At 39.9% G+C, this 16,684-nt stretch overlaps 1 protein-coding gene across 3 annotated transcripts in view; it reads right to left on the bottom strand.

The window, feature by feature from the left end:
* Window positions 1–16,684, bottom strand: part of hivep3b (HIVEP zinc finger 3b) — a 109,641-nt gene that overhangs the window by 8,785 nt on the left and 84,172 nt on the right. For all 3 annotated transcript variants that reach the window (XM_014169553.2, XM_045705112.1, XM_014169562.2), the window contains one exon: window positions 16,308–16,456. In XM_014169553.2, coding sequence (XP_014025028.2) covers window positions 16,308–16,456 — 149 coding nt within the window. The remainder of the gene's footprint in view (window positions 1–16,307; window positions 16,457–16,684) is intronic.

Genomic DNA, 16,684 nt, shown 5'->3' with positions numbered 1-16,684 from the left:
ATTGCTGTTACATTGCACAACCTTCAATGTTATGTCATAATTATGTAAAATTCTGGCAAATTAATTACAGTCTTCGTTAGGAAGAAATGGTCTTCACACAGTTCGCAATGAGCCAGGCGTCCCAAACTGCTGCATATACCCTGACTCTGCTTGCACAGAACGCAAGAGAAGTGATACAATTTACCTAGTTAAAAGAAATTCATGTTAGCAGGCAATGTTAACTAAATATGCAGGTTTAAAAGAAATGTGCTTGTGCATTGATTTTAAGAAAGGCATTGATGTTTATGATTAGGTACACATTAGTGAAACGATGATGCTTTTTTCGCAAATGCGCTTGTTAAATCATCACCCGTTAGGCGAAGTAGGCTTTGATTTGATGATAAATTAACAGGCACCGCAATGTTATATGCAACGCAGGACAAGCTAGTTAAACTAGTAATATCATCAACCATGTGTAGTTAACTAGTGATTATGTTAAAACCTTTAGGGGGCAGTATTTTCACGGCCGGATGAAAATCGTACCCAATTTAAACAGGTTACTACTCTGTCCCAGAAACTAGAATATGCATATTATTAGTAGATTTGGATAGAAAACACCCTAAAGTTTCTAAAACTGTTTGAATGGTGTCTGTGAGTATAACAGAACTCAAATGGCAGGTCAAAACCTGAGAGATTCCTTTACAGGAAGTGGCCTGTCTGACCATTTCTTGAACTTCTTTTCCATCTCTATCTTTTACTAAGGATCTCTGCTCTAACGTGACACTTCCCACGTCGTCCATAGGCGCTCAGAACCCGGGAAAAAACAGAATGTTGTCATTCCAGCCCCAGGCTGAAACACATTATCGCCTTTCTCAAGTGGCCGATCAAGGGACTCTGGGCTTATGCGCGTGACCCGACCGCCCCCGCCTTCGTGATTTTTTCCTCTGTTTGCCGAAAAGGAGATTCCCTGTCGGAATATTATCGCTTTTCTACGAGAAAAATGGCGTAAAAATTGATTTTAAACAGCGGTTGACATGCTTCGAAGTACGGTAATGGAATATTTAGAATTTTATTGTCACGAATTGCGCCATGCGCGCGACACTTCTTTACCATTTCGGATAGTGTCTGGAACGCATGAACAAAACGCCGCTATTCGGATATAACGATGGATTATTTTGGACCAAACCAACATTTGTTATTGAAGTAGCAGTCCTGGGTGTGCATTCTGACGAAGACAACAAAAGGTAATCAAACTTTTATAATAGTAAATATGATTATGGTGAGTGCTAAACTTGCCGGGTGTCTAAATAGCGAGCCCGTGATGCCTGGGCTATGTACTTAGAATATTGCAAAATGTAGTTTCACCAAAAAGCTATTTTAAAATCGGACATATCGAGTGCATAGAGGAGGTCTGTATCTATAATTCTTAAAATAATTGTTATGCTTTTTGTGAACGTTTATCGTGAGTAATTTAGTAAAATGTTAGCGAATTCCCTGGAAGTTTGCGGGGGGTATGCTAGTTCTGAACGTCACATGCTAATGTAAAAAGCTGGTTTTTGATATAAATATGAACTTGATTGAACAAAACATGCATGTATTGTATAACATAATGTCCTAGGGTTGTCATCTGATGAAGATCATCAAAGGTGAGTGCTGCATTTAGCTGTCTTCTGGGTTTTGGTGACATTATATGCTGGCTTGAAAAATGGGTGTCTGATTATTTCTGGCTTGGTACTCTGCTGACATAATCTAATGTTTTGCTTTCGTTGTAAAGCCTTTTTGAAATCGGACAGTGTGGTTAGATTAACGAGAGTCTTGTCTTTAAATAGCTGTAAAATAGTCATATGTTTGAGAAATTGAAGTAATAGGATTTTTAAGGTTTTGAAAATCGCGCCACAGGCTGCCAGTGGCTGTTACGTAGGTGGGACGAATTCGTCCCACCTAGCCCATAGAGGCTAAATTACTCACGATAAACGTTCACAAAAAGCATAACAATTATTTTAAGAATTATAGATACATTACTCCTCTATGCACTCGATATGTCCGATTTTAAAATAGCTTTTCGGATGAAGCACATTTTGCAATATTCTGAGTAGATAGCCCGGCATCACAGGGCTAGCTATTTAGACACCCGGCAAGTTTAGCCTTCACCAAAATCCCATTTACTATAACAAAAATGGTCTTACCTTTCCTGTTCTTCGTCAGAATGCACTCCCAGGACTGCTACTTCAATAACAAATGTTGGTTTGGTCCAAAATAATCCATCGTTATATCCGAATAGCGGCGTTTTGTGCGTGCGTTCAAGACACTATCTGAAAGGGTAAATAAGGGTCGTGCGCATGGCGCAATTCGTGACAAAAAAATCTAAATATTCCATTACCGTACTTCGAAGCATGTCAACCGCTGTTTAAAATCCATTTTTATGCCATTTTTCTCGTAAAAAAGCAATAATATTCCGACCGGGAATGTCCATTTAGCTAAACAGAAGAAAGTAAACAAAGCTTTCGGTCGACGCGGGCACGAGCCTGAGTCTCACAGTACTGTAACCAGCCACTACCCAAACGCGCTACTTTGTTTCAGCCAGAGCCTGCAAAGCCACGATTCAACTTTTTGCCGCCTTCTGAGACCCTATGGCAGCCGTAGGAAGTGTCACGGGACAGCTAAGATCCTCACTCTTCAATAAACAGAGACAAGAAGAACGACACCTTGTCAGACAGGCCACTTCCTGCATGAAATCTTCTCAGGTTTTTGCCTGCCATATGAGTTCTGTTATACTCACAGACACCATTCAAACAGTTTTAGAAACTTTAGGGTTTTTTCTATCCAAGGGCAATAATTATATGCATATTCTAGTTACTGGGAAGGAGTAGTAACCAGATTAAATCGGGTAAGTTTTTTATCCAGCCGTGTCAATACTGCCCCCTATCCCCAACAGGTTAACATCAGTACATAGCCTCTCTACATATCCCAAATAGCTTTAATCTTATTAACCTCTATGGGCTAGGTGGGACGCAGGCGTCCCACCCGTGGTGCACTCCATCAACAGCAGGTGCATTTCAAGAGCGGCAAATTTGAATCCAAATAAATGTCAAAATTCAAATTTTTCAAACATACAACTATTTTACACCCTTTGAAAGATAAACATCTCCTTAATCTAACCACGTTTTACGATTTCAAAAAGGTTTTACAGCGAAAGCATAAATTTAGAGTATGTTAGGACAGTACATTTACAAGAGTTGTGTGTAATGTTTTGTCAATTCAAAGACAGGGTCACCAAAACCATAAAACCAGCTAAAATGATGCACTAACCTTTTACAATCTCCATCAGATGACACTCCTAGGACATTATGTTAGACAATGCATGCATTTTTAGTTCTATCAAGTTCATATTTATATCCAAAAACAGCGTTTTACTATGGCATTGATGTTGAGGAAATCGTTTCCCTCCAATAACCGGCAGTCAAGTAGGCGCCACAAATTAAATAATTAAAATTAGAAAACATTGGTAAAATATTATATTGTCATTTAAAGAATTATAGATTTACATCTCTTGAACGCAATCAACTTGCCAGATTTAAAAATAACCTTACTGGGAAATCACACTTTGCAATAATCTGAGCACTGCGCCCAGAAAAATACGCGTTGCGATACAGACTAGTCGTCATGTTGGGGAGATCTAAAATCGAAAATACTATGTAAATAATCCATTACCTTTGATTCTCTTCATCAGATGTCACTTCCAGGTATCACAGGTCCATAACGAATGTAGTTTTGTTCAAAAAAGCTCATCATTTATGTCCAAAAATCTCCGTCTTGTTAGCACATGATCTAAGCCCCCGGACTTCACTTCATGAACGAGGGGAAAAAAATATATTTACGTTCGTTCAAACATGTCAAACGTTGTATAGCATAAATCATTAGGGCCTTTTTTAACCAGAACATGAATAATATTCAAGGTGGACGAATGCATACTCTTTTATAACGTATTGGAACGAGGGTACCCAACATGAACTCGCGCCAGGTGTCTAATGGGACATCATCGTTCCATGGCTCTTGTTCGGTCAGATCTCCCTCCAGAAGACTCAAAACACTTTGTAAAGGCTGGTGACATCTAGTGGAAGCAATAGGAAGTGCCAAAATATTCCTCAGCCCCTGTGTTTTTCAATGGCATAGGTTTAAAGGTAATACAACACATCAGGTATCCACTTCCTGTCAGAAAATGTCTCAGGGTTTTGCCTGCCAAATGAGTTCTGTTATACTCACAGACACCATTCAAACAGTTTTAGAAACTTTAGAGTGTTTTCTATCCATATATAATAAGTATATGCATATTCTAGTTACTGGGTAGGATTAGTAACCAGATTAAATCGGGTAAAAAAATGTTATCCAGACGTGCAAATACTGCCCCCTAGCCCTAACAGGTTAAATACATTTTATACAACCATTTAGATGCAAGTCCCATAGCTGAGGCTATTATATAAACAGTATTATGGTAATATGGCTATATTGTCTCTTCTGAGTATCACAAAATTGTACCAAGCGGACCAGTTCGTAGCTGGATTCTTCACCGATCTTTTATACCTTCTCCAGAACATAAATGTCGTTCAGTTCCCCAATTCTTTGAGTTGGAAGAATTTCCTGCGTCTCTCTATGAAACCCCACTGTGTCTCAACTGGGCCAGGCGGCAGGACATTTCCTTTGGAATTTACGACCGCCTTCACCGGGCCTGGGGAGGTAGGTAGGGGGATGGTGCAAGGGCGAGGGGGTCAACTGTGCTCCCTGTACTCAAAGAGAGGGCAACGTCATGACACTGTAGTATAACTTTTTTGACTTTTCATCTGGACTAAGTAAGCACGCGCGTAGTGGATTTGGATAGTGAACCTAACGCGCAAACAAAATGGATTATTTAGAAATAAATATGAACTTTATTGAACATTTATTTTGGAGCTGGGATTCCTGGGAGTGCCTTCTGATGACGATAATCAAAGGTAAGTGAATATTTATAATGTAATTTCTTAGTTTTATTGACTCCAAGATGGCGGGTTTCTGTTTGCTAGTTGTTAGTGTCATCTGGGCTGTACTCAGATTATTGCAAATTGTGCTTTCGCCGTGAACCTTTTTTGAAATCTGACAAAGCGATTAGATTTAGGAGAAGTGTATCTATAATTCTGTGCATAACACTTCTATATTGATCAATGTTTACGATGAGAATTTACGTACTGTGTGCTCATTGTGCTCATTCACCAGAGGTTTGGAGGGAAAACATCTCAACATTACGCGCCAATGTAAAATGCTGTTTTTGGATATAAATATGAACTTTATCAAGTAAAACATACATGTATTGTGTAACATAATGTCCTAGGAGTGTCATCTGATGAAGATCGTCAAAGGTTAGTGCTTCATTTAGCTGTGTTTTGGGTTTTTGTGATGCATCTAGTTGCTTGGAAAATGGCTGTGTGGTGTTTCTTGTGAAGTTTATGTCCTAACATAATCAAATTTTATGCTTTCGCCGTAAAGCCTTTTTGAAATTGGACAATGTGTTTAGATTAATGAGAAGTTTATCTTTAAAATGGTGTAAAATAGTTGATTGTTTGAGAAAATGAAATTATGCGATTTTAGCTGTTTTAAATTTGGCGCTCTGATTTTCCACTGGCTGTTGTCAAAATCAATCCCGTTAACGGGATGAGAATGGGAAGGGGTCACCAACAGGTTAAGATTGATTGTTTTTTATAAGATAAGTTTAATGCTAGCTAGCAACTTACCTTGGCTCCTTACTGCACTCGCATAACAGGTGGTCAGCCTGCCATGCAGTCTCCTCGTGGAGTGCAATGTAATCGGCCATAACCGGTGTCCAAAAATGCCGATTACCGATTGTTATGAAAACTTGAAATCGGCCCTAATTAAATCGGCCATGCCGGTTAATCGGTCGACCTCTACTTTGAACACATTCTTGCTCAACTGAGAAACAGTCTCCAGAACGCCATTCTATTGCATTCACTCAGTACAGCCTGTGTCTGCACAATGACACACATTTTGTGGCACAGCTAAAAATATCACTTCACATTTCCAGCAGAGCGAGACTCAAGCTGCACGCATCTGCCTTTCAATCAGGGAGCACTCAAGGAAGCTGACAAAAACATTCTCAGTTGTACAATGGCATCATGACTGATAGAGCAGAGAGATGTGACGAAGCGCCACTCTTCCTATAACTCTTTTAGATGGGAACTGCGATTTTCAAAGCAGCAACAACTGATGGTGATAATGCCATTGATGGAATGCAACAGCGTTTTGAGTCACTACTGTGAGTGCAGGCACACGGCATACACCCAGCAGCAGAAACTGGACAAAATGTGTTAACCTCTATGGGCTAGGTGGGACGCTAGCGTGCCACCCGTGGTGCACTCCATCAACAGCAGGTGCATTTCAAGAGCGGCAAATTTGAATCCAAATAAATGTCAAAATTCAAATTTTTCAAACATACAACTATTTTACACCCTTTGAAAGATAAACATCTCCTTAATCTAACCACGTTTTACGATTTCAAAAAGGTTTTACGGCGAAAGCATAAATTTAGAGTATGTTAGGACAGTACATTTACAAGAGTTGTGTGTAATGTTTTGTCAAGTCAAAGACAGGGTCACCAAAACCATAAAACCAGCTAAAATGATGCACTAACCTTTTACAATCTCCATCAGATGACACTCCTAGGACATTATGTTAGACAATGCATGCATTTTTAGTTCTATCAAGTTCATATTTATATCCAAAAACAGCGTTTTACTATGGCATTGATGTTGAGGAAATCGTTTCCCTCCAATAACCGGCAGTCAAGTCAGCGTCACAAATTAAATAATTTAAATTAGAAAACATTGGTAAAATATTATATTGTCATTTAAAGAATTATAGATTTACATCTCTTGAACGCAATCAACTTGCCAGATTTAAAAATAACCTTACTGGGAAATCACACTTTGCAATAATCTGAGCACTGCGCCCAGAAAAATACGCGTTGCGATACAGACTAGACGTCATGTTGGGGAGATCTAAAATCGAAAATACTATGTAAATAATCCATTACCTTTGATTCTCTTCATCAGATGTCACTTCCAGGTATCACAGGTCCATAACGAATGTAGTTTTGTTCAAAAAAGCTCATCATTTATGTCCAAAAATCTCCGTCTTGTTAGCACATGATCTAAGCCAGCCGGACTTCTCGTCATGAACGAGGGGAAAAAATATATTTCCGTTCGTTCAAACATGTCAAACGTTGTATAGCATAAATCATTAGGGCCTTTTTTAACCAGAACATGAATAATATTCAAGGTGGACGAATGCATACTCTTTTATAACGTATTGGAACGAGGGTACCCAACATGAACTCGCGCGCCAGGTGTCTAATGGGACATCATCGTTCCATGGCTCTTGTTCGGTCAGATCTCCCTCCAGAAGACTCAAAACACTTTGTAAAGGCTGGTGACATCTAGTGGAAGCAATAGGAAGTGCCAAAATATTCCTCAGCCCCTGTGTTTTTCAATGGGATAGGTTTAAAGTCAATACAACACATCAGGTATCCACTTCCTGTCAGAAAATGTCTCAGGGTTTTGCCTGCCAAATGAGTTCTGTTATACTCACAGACACCATTCAAACAGTTTTAGAAACTTTAGAGTGTTTTCTATCCATATATAATAAGTATATGCATATTCTAGTTACTGGGTAGGATTAGTAACCAGATTAAATCGGGTACATTTTTTTTATCCAGACGTGCAAATGCTGCCCCCTAGCCCTAACAGGTTAAAATTACATCACACTGACAATTTCAATCTGTTTCTGGTTGTGATGATGCTGAGCATGAATGTGACTACGAATTATGGTAAACGCTGCATTCCTACATGTTGAATTTCATACAATATGATAAACACACTGCTCAAGACCTCACAGGTTAACCCCTGTGCGGCCTCTGTCCCGTATGCGGGACGGACATCCAGCGAAAAATCCTATCGCCATTAGCATAACAAAATGTAATAATTTTTTATTTTATTTATTTTTTTCAAATTATATCGTTTTATAGATACACCTCTCCTGAATCGAACCACGTTGTTCGATTTCAAAAAGGCTTTACAGCAAAAGCAAAACATTAGATTATGTTAGAGGAGTATATCGTAAAAGTAACCACAGCCATTTTCCGACCAACCACATGCATCACAAATAACCAAAAAACAGCTAAATGCAGCACTAACCTTTGACAATCTTCATCAGATGACACACCTAGGACATCATGTTACACAATACATGCATTCTTTTGTTCGATAAAGTTCATATTTATATATAAAAACAGCATTTTACATCGGTGCGTAACGTTGACTAACTATTTTCCCTCAAATGCATCCGATGAAACAGCGCTACAATTTACTAAATTACTATTCGAAAACATTGTAATATGTTAATAACAAATGTAATATTGTCATTCTAAGATTTATAGATGAATATCTCTTGAAAGCACCTGTAATGCCAGATTTAAAAATAACTTTACTGGGTAATAACACTGAGATAAAAGGGGATGCGATACTCAGAACAATAGGCTAGCAATAGCAATAGGCTAGCCATCTTGGAACATTCGCATATCAAATCTAGTCTTGTATACTATTGTCAATAATCCCTTACCTTTGATTATCTTCATCCTTAGGCACTTCCAGGAATCCCAGGTCCACAACAAATGTATTTTTCGTCCGAAAAAGTTCATCCTTTATGTTCCATTAGCTTGTTGTTTTTAGCACGTTCTGAAGGCTGCACCAAAAGTTCGGACGTGTGCGGGGCTACTCTTTCAACAAAATGCATTTTTTTCTTATTTAGGTTCGTTCAAACATGTCAAACGTTGTATAACATAAATCTTTAGGGCGTTTTTCAACCAGAGCTCCAATAAGATTCAAGGAGGACGATTGCATTGTGTTTCAAAACGTTTCGAAAGGGGAGGGTAACCAGGGGGGCCGGCGTCATAATGGTGATGGCCCTCTCTGTGTGACCACGTTCCACAGCGTGTCATTCTGTCAGTTTTCACAGTAGGAGACTCAAATCACTTTGTAAAGACTGGGGACATCTAGTGGAAGCAATAGGAAGTGCTCAATGAACCATAGCTCACGGTGTGATTAATAGGCAACGTGATGAAGTTGAGTTCGCAATTCAGAATTCCACTTCCTGTTTCGATCTGTCTCGGGGTTTTGACTGCCATATGAGTTCTGTTATACTCACAGACACCATTCAAACAGTTTTAGAAACTTTAGGGTGTTTTCTATCCACAAGTATTAATTATATGCATATCCTAGCTTCTGAGTTTGAGTAGTAGGCCGTTTAAAATGGGCACAATTTTTTTTCACAATTTGCTGTGGTGCCCCCTATCCTAGGCGACCGTCAAGACAGTGGAATGAGCAAAGCTGACTATGTCACCAAGCCAATGAGAAAACGTGACAATGTATTTACTCCATGAAAATGTATGTGTCTGGCAGTGTTAAGAGCAACTGGACAGTTGCAGCTGCTCCAAATGCAGATTAAGGAGATTAAACCCAATGTTCCGCTGTCAGAGGACACTCACGGTTCCTTTAGTTTATATGAAAAGCCAACAGTGAGGAAAAGCCTGACAGAGAGCCCCCCAGTCAGTCCCTCCTCCCTCACAAACGTGACTTAATTGGATCAGGATGAAAACATACAAGTCATTAAAAACAAACAGAGCTGAGCTGCCTTCCTTCCGTGTATTTATAGACAGTGATGATGTGTGTTGTGTTCCGATGAGGGCAGTCGTGGTTGGAAACAGAGGAGAGGGGTGGAATGAATGACACACTGTTTCTGGAGTGTTACATGCATTGTGTGTGTGTTCCACAATATTTGCAAGATTTATTTGTCCCAGACAAGTTTTAAAGATAAGGATGAAATATGCACGCCAAGAGACTCGTTTGCACGTCCTTCTGCTCATAGTGTGAGATGGTCAACAAGCCTTGATGGATGCTGTTAAGTTCTCCAGATCAAGGCTGGGACGTCACAAAAATGTTCAGACATGTTTGATATTTTTGCCGTAGTCTGAGATGTGATAAGAGGGGATACCCATATGAACAGCTGCACTAACCCGTAGAAACGCATTTCAAGGGCCTCTGCCGAGTCCCCAACAAACGGTTGTTCCGGTTTTCAGGGGAAATGGAAAGAGAGCCTGTGACTGGACTTCTGCTCGATCTTAACTCATCCTCCACATTCACTGGATTGGTTGAACAGTGCAGAAGAGAACCTCCCAACAGTTTTTTTTCTTATCCTCAAGACCAGTATGTAGGTCATTGTAGGGGATCAGGTTTCAGGCGTTTATTTTACGCCTGCTACGTTAGGTTAATCTGTTGGCTACGAACCGAGAGAGAAGTCAGCTGTAGCATATTGTATTTTTTGCTGTGCAACTTGGAAATTGGATTTGAGCACAGTGCTTCTAGAAAAATCTCCCAGAGATCAAAATTCTGTTTATGCCATTGTGTTGTCTCCCGATGAGCAGCAGCTGTTCCCCATTCCCCAAGTCAATCTTCCCTGTTTAGCATGCATCACATTTCATGCCCAAATCACCTATTAAATTGATTGTGTTACTCAATGAATAGTTTTTTTTTTGAGAGAGAGATTTGGGCAAGGAAAAAAAGCCCTCCCAAAATGCTACTTTTGCTAATTGTTTGCAATGGCTAGTTTCAAAATGCCAAAGTATGGATTGCAGTCACCCCTTTTCCATAGATCGCTTTCAATTTAAACAAATATTTACATATGTAAAATCCCTGAACGCTCTCTTTAAGGTCAACAGATTGCCCACAGCCAGGTCAATTATAAACCCCTGTTAGCAACCACTGATGATAGCAGGGGCGCAACTTTGGTTTTAGATGTGGGGGGGCATAACCTGGCTGTGGGCAATCTATAGCTAATTTCCTGCATTTCTACACAATCCAAAATGCTGTCTCTATTTAGAACAAAAAGTAAACAAAAATGGCCACAGTCTTCAAGCTAGTTAAGAGATCATTATTAAATATGTTTAAGTGATTGATAAGACTGAACTAGATCAAAGGTAAATCAATAATCAATTTTGTGTTGCACCTTTAAACAATAACATAACAAAGTAACAAAAATACAAAGACTTGATAGTCTTTATTAAGACATCTATATAACATTTCTGCCAGACCGCCCAGCCAGCCCGAGCCGCCTGCACGCCCGACCCCCACCAGTCTAGTACATAACTCAACTCTCCCCCAACACAATTTCCTTCCCACCTTTTTTTGTGTTTGGACACAAAAGTAAAATAAAATAAATAAAAAACACATGCACCTCAAATATACATTAACAGAAACAGCAAATCCTCCATATAATCTCATAGGCCTAATAGTACTGTAGAGATCTTTTTACTTGCACACAATATAGCTGGGTCGTCCCATCCTGTTCCTAGGGGTCCAACACCCTGCAGCGCCCCAACGCAACACACACCACTCAGCTTTAGGATCTTAGAGAAAAATGTATTACTGGTTTCATGTGTGTTAGGCCAAGTCCAGAGTGACAACCCACAAGCCGGCAGATCCCCCAGGGCCAGGATTGAGCAGTCCAGCAGCTAGGGATTGCCTAAAAAGGTATCTCCGCTGACTTGGGCATGTTTTCAATAGACTCCTTTTGTAGTATTGCATTCCATATAAGGCATCCAGACTAGGGCTGGGCGATATGGCCAAAATCTCATATCCCGATACATGTCATTTCATATCCCGATAACGATCCATATCACGATATAGCACATTTTCTGTAAATTCAAGGAATAATTAGTTTATATAAAATTACCACATGTAAAGGTCTATTTCTTACTACATTTTGAATTATACTCAACAAATAAAAGGTACTTACTCATATTTGATTATTTGTCCTTTAAATTAGAACATTTGTGCAAATTTTCAATTAATCAAGTAATATAAAATACGGATGTATAAAATCTAAATAGGTAAATAGAAAACACTTCAACTATAGTTGCAAACAAAATAAATATAGGCCTATATGTCGTCCAATTGACAAAAAATATTGCCGTAAAGACTGTGATTTGCGACACAACGAAATAAACGATAGAGCATAATATGAACCGATAGACGTTTTCGATCGTCATATCGCCCAGCCCTAATCCAGACCTTATGAAAGTGCCCAGTATACCCTTAATCTTGTAATAAATCAAATCTGGTGATACATAACTTGATATTTCTGCTATCCATTGTGACATTGTGGGAGGATAACCAACCTTCCAATTAATGGCAATGCATTTCTTAGCCACTATAAATGCTTGGTTACACAGTTTCTTCTGTTAAGTCTCCAGTATCAACATTTCCAAGCAAACAAAAACAGGGAGAAGGGAGAATCTGCTGAGATAAAATAACATGCATACTCTTTGCCAGAATTCAGCCAGCCTTCACAATGACCATAACATATGAGTTTCTAGAGTTGCATAACATATGAGTTTCCGATAGCAGCTGCCAATGTTCAGCTAGTGGTGGGGAGACGACTCCTTGCCCGTCGACTCCCATTTCTGGGTGTCACACTTAGATTTTGCTAGGAATAGACTCCTCGACTCCTAAGATTCAGTATTTTTGCAGCAGAGGAAACAATTTTTTTGTAGTCTACTAAGAGAACACAAACTCTCGTATCTTTCACAGCAAAGAAAGAGCGAGCTACTGAGGGAGAGAGCGAGAGATGGAAGTGGCACAGCCAGGCATAGGTAGGCATGTTGGCTACCAGGCAGACAGTCAGAAGCGTGCAGGTAATCAAAATCTGTAGGCTATAGGCATGCTGTATTTCGCAATTCCTTGGCTTGCAATGTCTTGCGCAAGTTCACCAAAGTAGGGGCTATCAATAAGTAAGCTGAGCTACTCTACACACAACAACCGAAGACCAAACACACACTAGCATTTTCATAGCGAAGAGAAAGAGGAGCAAGCGAAGGAGAGAAGTTCGAGGCAGGCAGACAGCCAGTAGGCTATATCTTGTCAATCTGTATCTGGCAATGCCTCGTAAATTCACCAAAAGTATATTCAAGTATATATTAGGCTATCAATGAGTATGGCTAAGATATTCTTCATAGTGGAAGTGAATTGAAGTTGAACATCGCCAAATGCATAAATTAAAATAGGCCTAAATGCAGTGGCGGTTCTAGACCATTTCAACTGGGGGGGCCAAGCTGGGGCCAGTTGTACTGTTAGAGGGGCCAGTTACATTAGACGTTATTGTTGTCATATCGTTTTCTTCACTGCATTGCAGGCATTAGCAGGCAAAAGACCATGTTCCTAATCATCATCATCGTTGCCACTGTCTAATAACGGATGTAAAAAAAGAACGATAGCAAAAATGCGTTATGTAAAAATTATTTCATACTGCACATTTAGGGGGGCCACAAGGGGGTCCAAAATTGTTGTCGCAGGGGCACTGCCCCCCCCCAGAACCACTAGTGCCTAAATGTGCAATAAAAAGTATTATTATTTAATGAAACCCTGGCTGGCTGTTGATGTCCTAGATCAGGGCTCTCCAACCCTGTTCCTGGAGAACTATCTTCCTGTAGGTTTTCACTCCAACCCCAGTTGTAACTAACCTGATTCAGCTTATCAACTAGCTAATTATTGAATCAGATGCGCAAGATTAGTGTTGGAGTGAAAACCTACAGGATGGTAGCTCTCCTCGAACAGGGTTGGAGAGTCCTGTCCTAGGAAATAGATCGCAAAACAGGATCCCCACTAAACTTTTTGGAAATGGCAAGTTCGCTTTCTCATCCATAAACACGGTCAAGTGCAAATATGGTTCAGCAGGTCAAATCAGCAGGATTGCTATTAGGAAGGAAGTCTACCATGGATGGATTGCTAAAATAATGATTACGATCACAATTTATTCATTTAAATATTATGGGGAGACCAATACATTTGAAAGCCAAGCACATTTGGAAGCCAAGCACGAGTTATCAGTGTAGCCTATTATTGTCTGGACATGACGTTGAAATATCTTCACACCTACAACAACAACAAAAAACTCCAGGCTACCGTCATAAGAGTCGATTCAAAAATTAACAATTACAGGGGGCAGTTTTGAAAAACTAATCATGTGTGAATTCCTCTGGAGTAAGGCACATGCTTGGATAATAACTACAAAACCAACGTATCTAGTAATATCCGTCCGAATAGGGCAACATGGCAAAGAATAGGCTTATGAGCAGATTGCACCGCATCATCCCATGGGATCAGTCAAGGCGGTGCAGAACAGAAATATCACTGAAATATTCGAGTTCCTACACATCACTTTCTATATTCAAACAAAATAGCCCTTTTATAGGCAAATGGGCAGCATCAAGCTCATGTCAGTCCTCTAGAATGCAAATATAGTCTTCCTAGTAGGACTCTGCAACAATGAGGTGTATGTGTGTGCGCATCTGTTTCAGCGTGTTTTGGGAGTCGAGCAAGGGTCGACTCCTATGACTCCAACCACGACTCCTACAACTCCAAAAATCCTGGAGTCGTGCACCACTATGTTCAACTCTCCGGTGCTGGTCCAGCCAGCCTTCCAGAAACTTTGCCTTCACACAGCCTGTCCGTCTGCGCGGTCCTAAATCCAGCCAAACAGCCTACCCGCCTATTATGCGTGGGAATACTTGGAAACAGATTACCAAAATTAAAATCACTTGAAGCTGACTTCCTTGTGTTTTTACAGTCTTTCATGCCCTCCCAAAAATAAAAAAATAAAAAAGGTTTTATTTATTTTCCTCAGAAAAATTGAGGGGCCATATAAAACCACCGCCAGTTGGGGAACCCTGACTTATAATATCTGTATGTATTAAACACATAACTTATTTTCATTATATTTAATGGATTCATTCCTTTTATATTCCAAAACTGTGTGATCATGCCTCAAAAAACATGCTAACCTCTCACCATTACCAATAACAGGGGAGGTTAGCATTTTTTGGGGGGTATGATATTTACTATATGCCTCTAACTTTCATTATTCTTTATTCATTATTCATGATTCATTCATGATTATCCGTAGTCATGGTAGTATCCACATTAATGTAGATGTGTTCGGAACCAACTATATGGAATTCAAATTTTTCAGATTTGCTAATTATAACAAAGCAAGCTCTCAATATTTGAAAATGATATGGTGATTTGTGGAAAGCTCTACTCCTATATATTATTTTAGCTGGAATTATCATTCTCCACAAATGTTATAATAATCAATAACAATTTTATGAGAAATCATTATTAATATCCTAAAAGTATCAATAATTAGACCACAAAGAGCATTGTATAAGCTTAATCACTCACCCCCACCCCTCCGCCCACACACACACACATCTTATGTTGTCCATCTGTCATTCGTTGTAAAAACTTCTCTATCACACATCTTTTTATCAACACCTATCGGTTTGTATTTCTGTCTCCATCTCTTTCGCACACATGCATGTATGTCCTTGTCTGTCATAAGGAAACTAAATGTTTAATGTTTCCTTCTATATTTCCCTCTCTCCACCATTTCCCCTCCGTTTTTCCCTTTCAATTCCATCTCTATCACACTCTGTCTTTTACTGTGCTCTTGGCAGATCTCTATCTGTTGGCTAGACTGCAGCAGCTGCCACAGGAAAGGCAGCTTTGTGAGCTGTGATCAGAGGCAACAGTGAGAGCATATACTGCAGTGGGAAGACTCTCACACACCTCGCAGCAATTAGCCGTGTTCAATACCCACACCCAATTATTGCCTTTACTCAAAAGACTTTAGGTGACTTCTTTCCCACATATGTATGTACAGTACAGCAGCTAAACTTCAGTTGCTCTCGTGTCATTGAGAGGAAGGTATACCAACACTAATGAGAATCTCATAAAACAAATCTGGTGGGATGCTTTCTGCTTGTCTGCTGCACCGCACAAATCCCAACCCCATTCAACACTCCACTGAAAATCGACATTTTCTACCAGCTATGAATGGGAAAGGCTCTGCTGTCGGTATAAATGAAGTCCCTGGGGGATAGCTCACCTGTTTCTCTGTTATTCTGGAAGACTGAAGTGTAAAACATTCTCCACTGTTACTGCTTTTTTCCCCCTCATAATGGGGCATTTATATTTTGAGACTCCGCATTTGGTGGCAGCCCTGTGCTTCCTGGTACTGCTACCGTATCTGAATACAATGACTCACATCTACTGTATTGTTACATTGCTACTGCCTTTATCTGTCAGTAACGTTGAATATCTGCATGATGAATTCTGCAGAAAAATCTATCTGCTCATAGAAAACTAAACTAGTATTAGCTGATCAGGGCTTACCCGCCCTCGAAGATTTGGACACGGAGAAGTTCGCTCTGTTTGGAGGTGGAGGGCCCTTGCTCCTCTCTCTTCCCCTTCTTCTCCTCCTTCTCAGGCTGCTGTGGTGGCTCCTTTACTTCGACAGGGGTGCTGGGTGGGGTAGCATGTACCTACACTCAAAGACAGATACGGGCAAATTCACCAACGCACCCTGACATCTTGTTTGGCAATGATGATATAGAGTACATTGGAACAACAATTAATGTCAAACATTTCATGTATTGGTTGTGTATAATCTAACAGCATAGTGTCTGGTAATTTCCAGCTGTGGAGTTGTGGGGTATGCATTATTCGATATAATTCATAACTAAATCTGAATCAGGGGTTTTGGTAGTTTT

The sequence above is a fragment of the Salmo salar genome, chromosome ssa02 (genome assembly GCF_905237065.1).
Source record: "Salmo salar chromosome ssa02, Ssal_v3.1, whole genome shotgun sequence".
NCBI classification, from domain to species: domain Eukaryota; kingdom Metazoa; phylum Chordata; class Actinopteri; order Salmoniformes; family Salmonidae; genus Salmo; species Salmo salar.
Note: the sequence above shows the minus strand (reverse complement) of the source record. Positions and strands in the feature narration are given on the sequence as shown.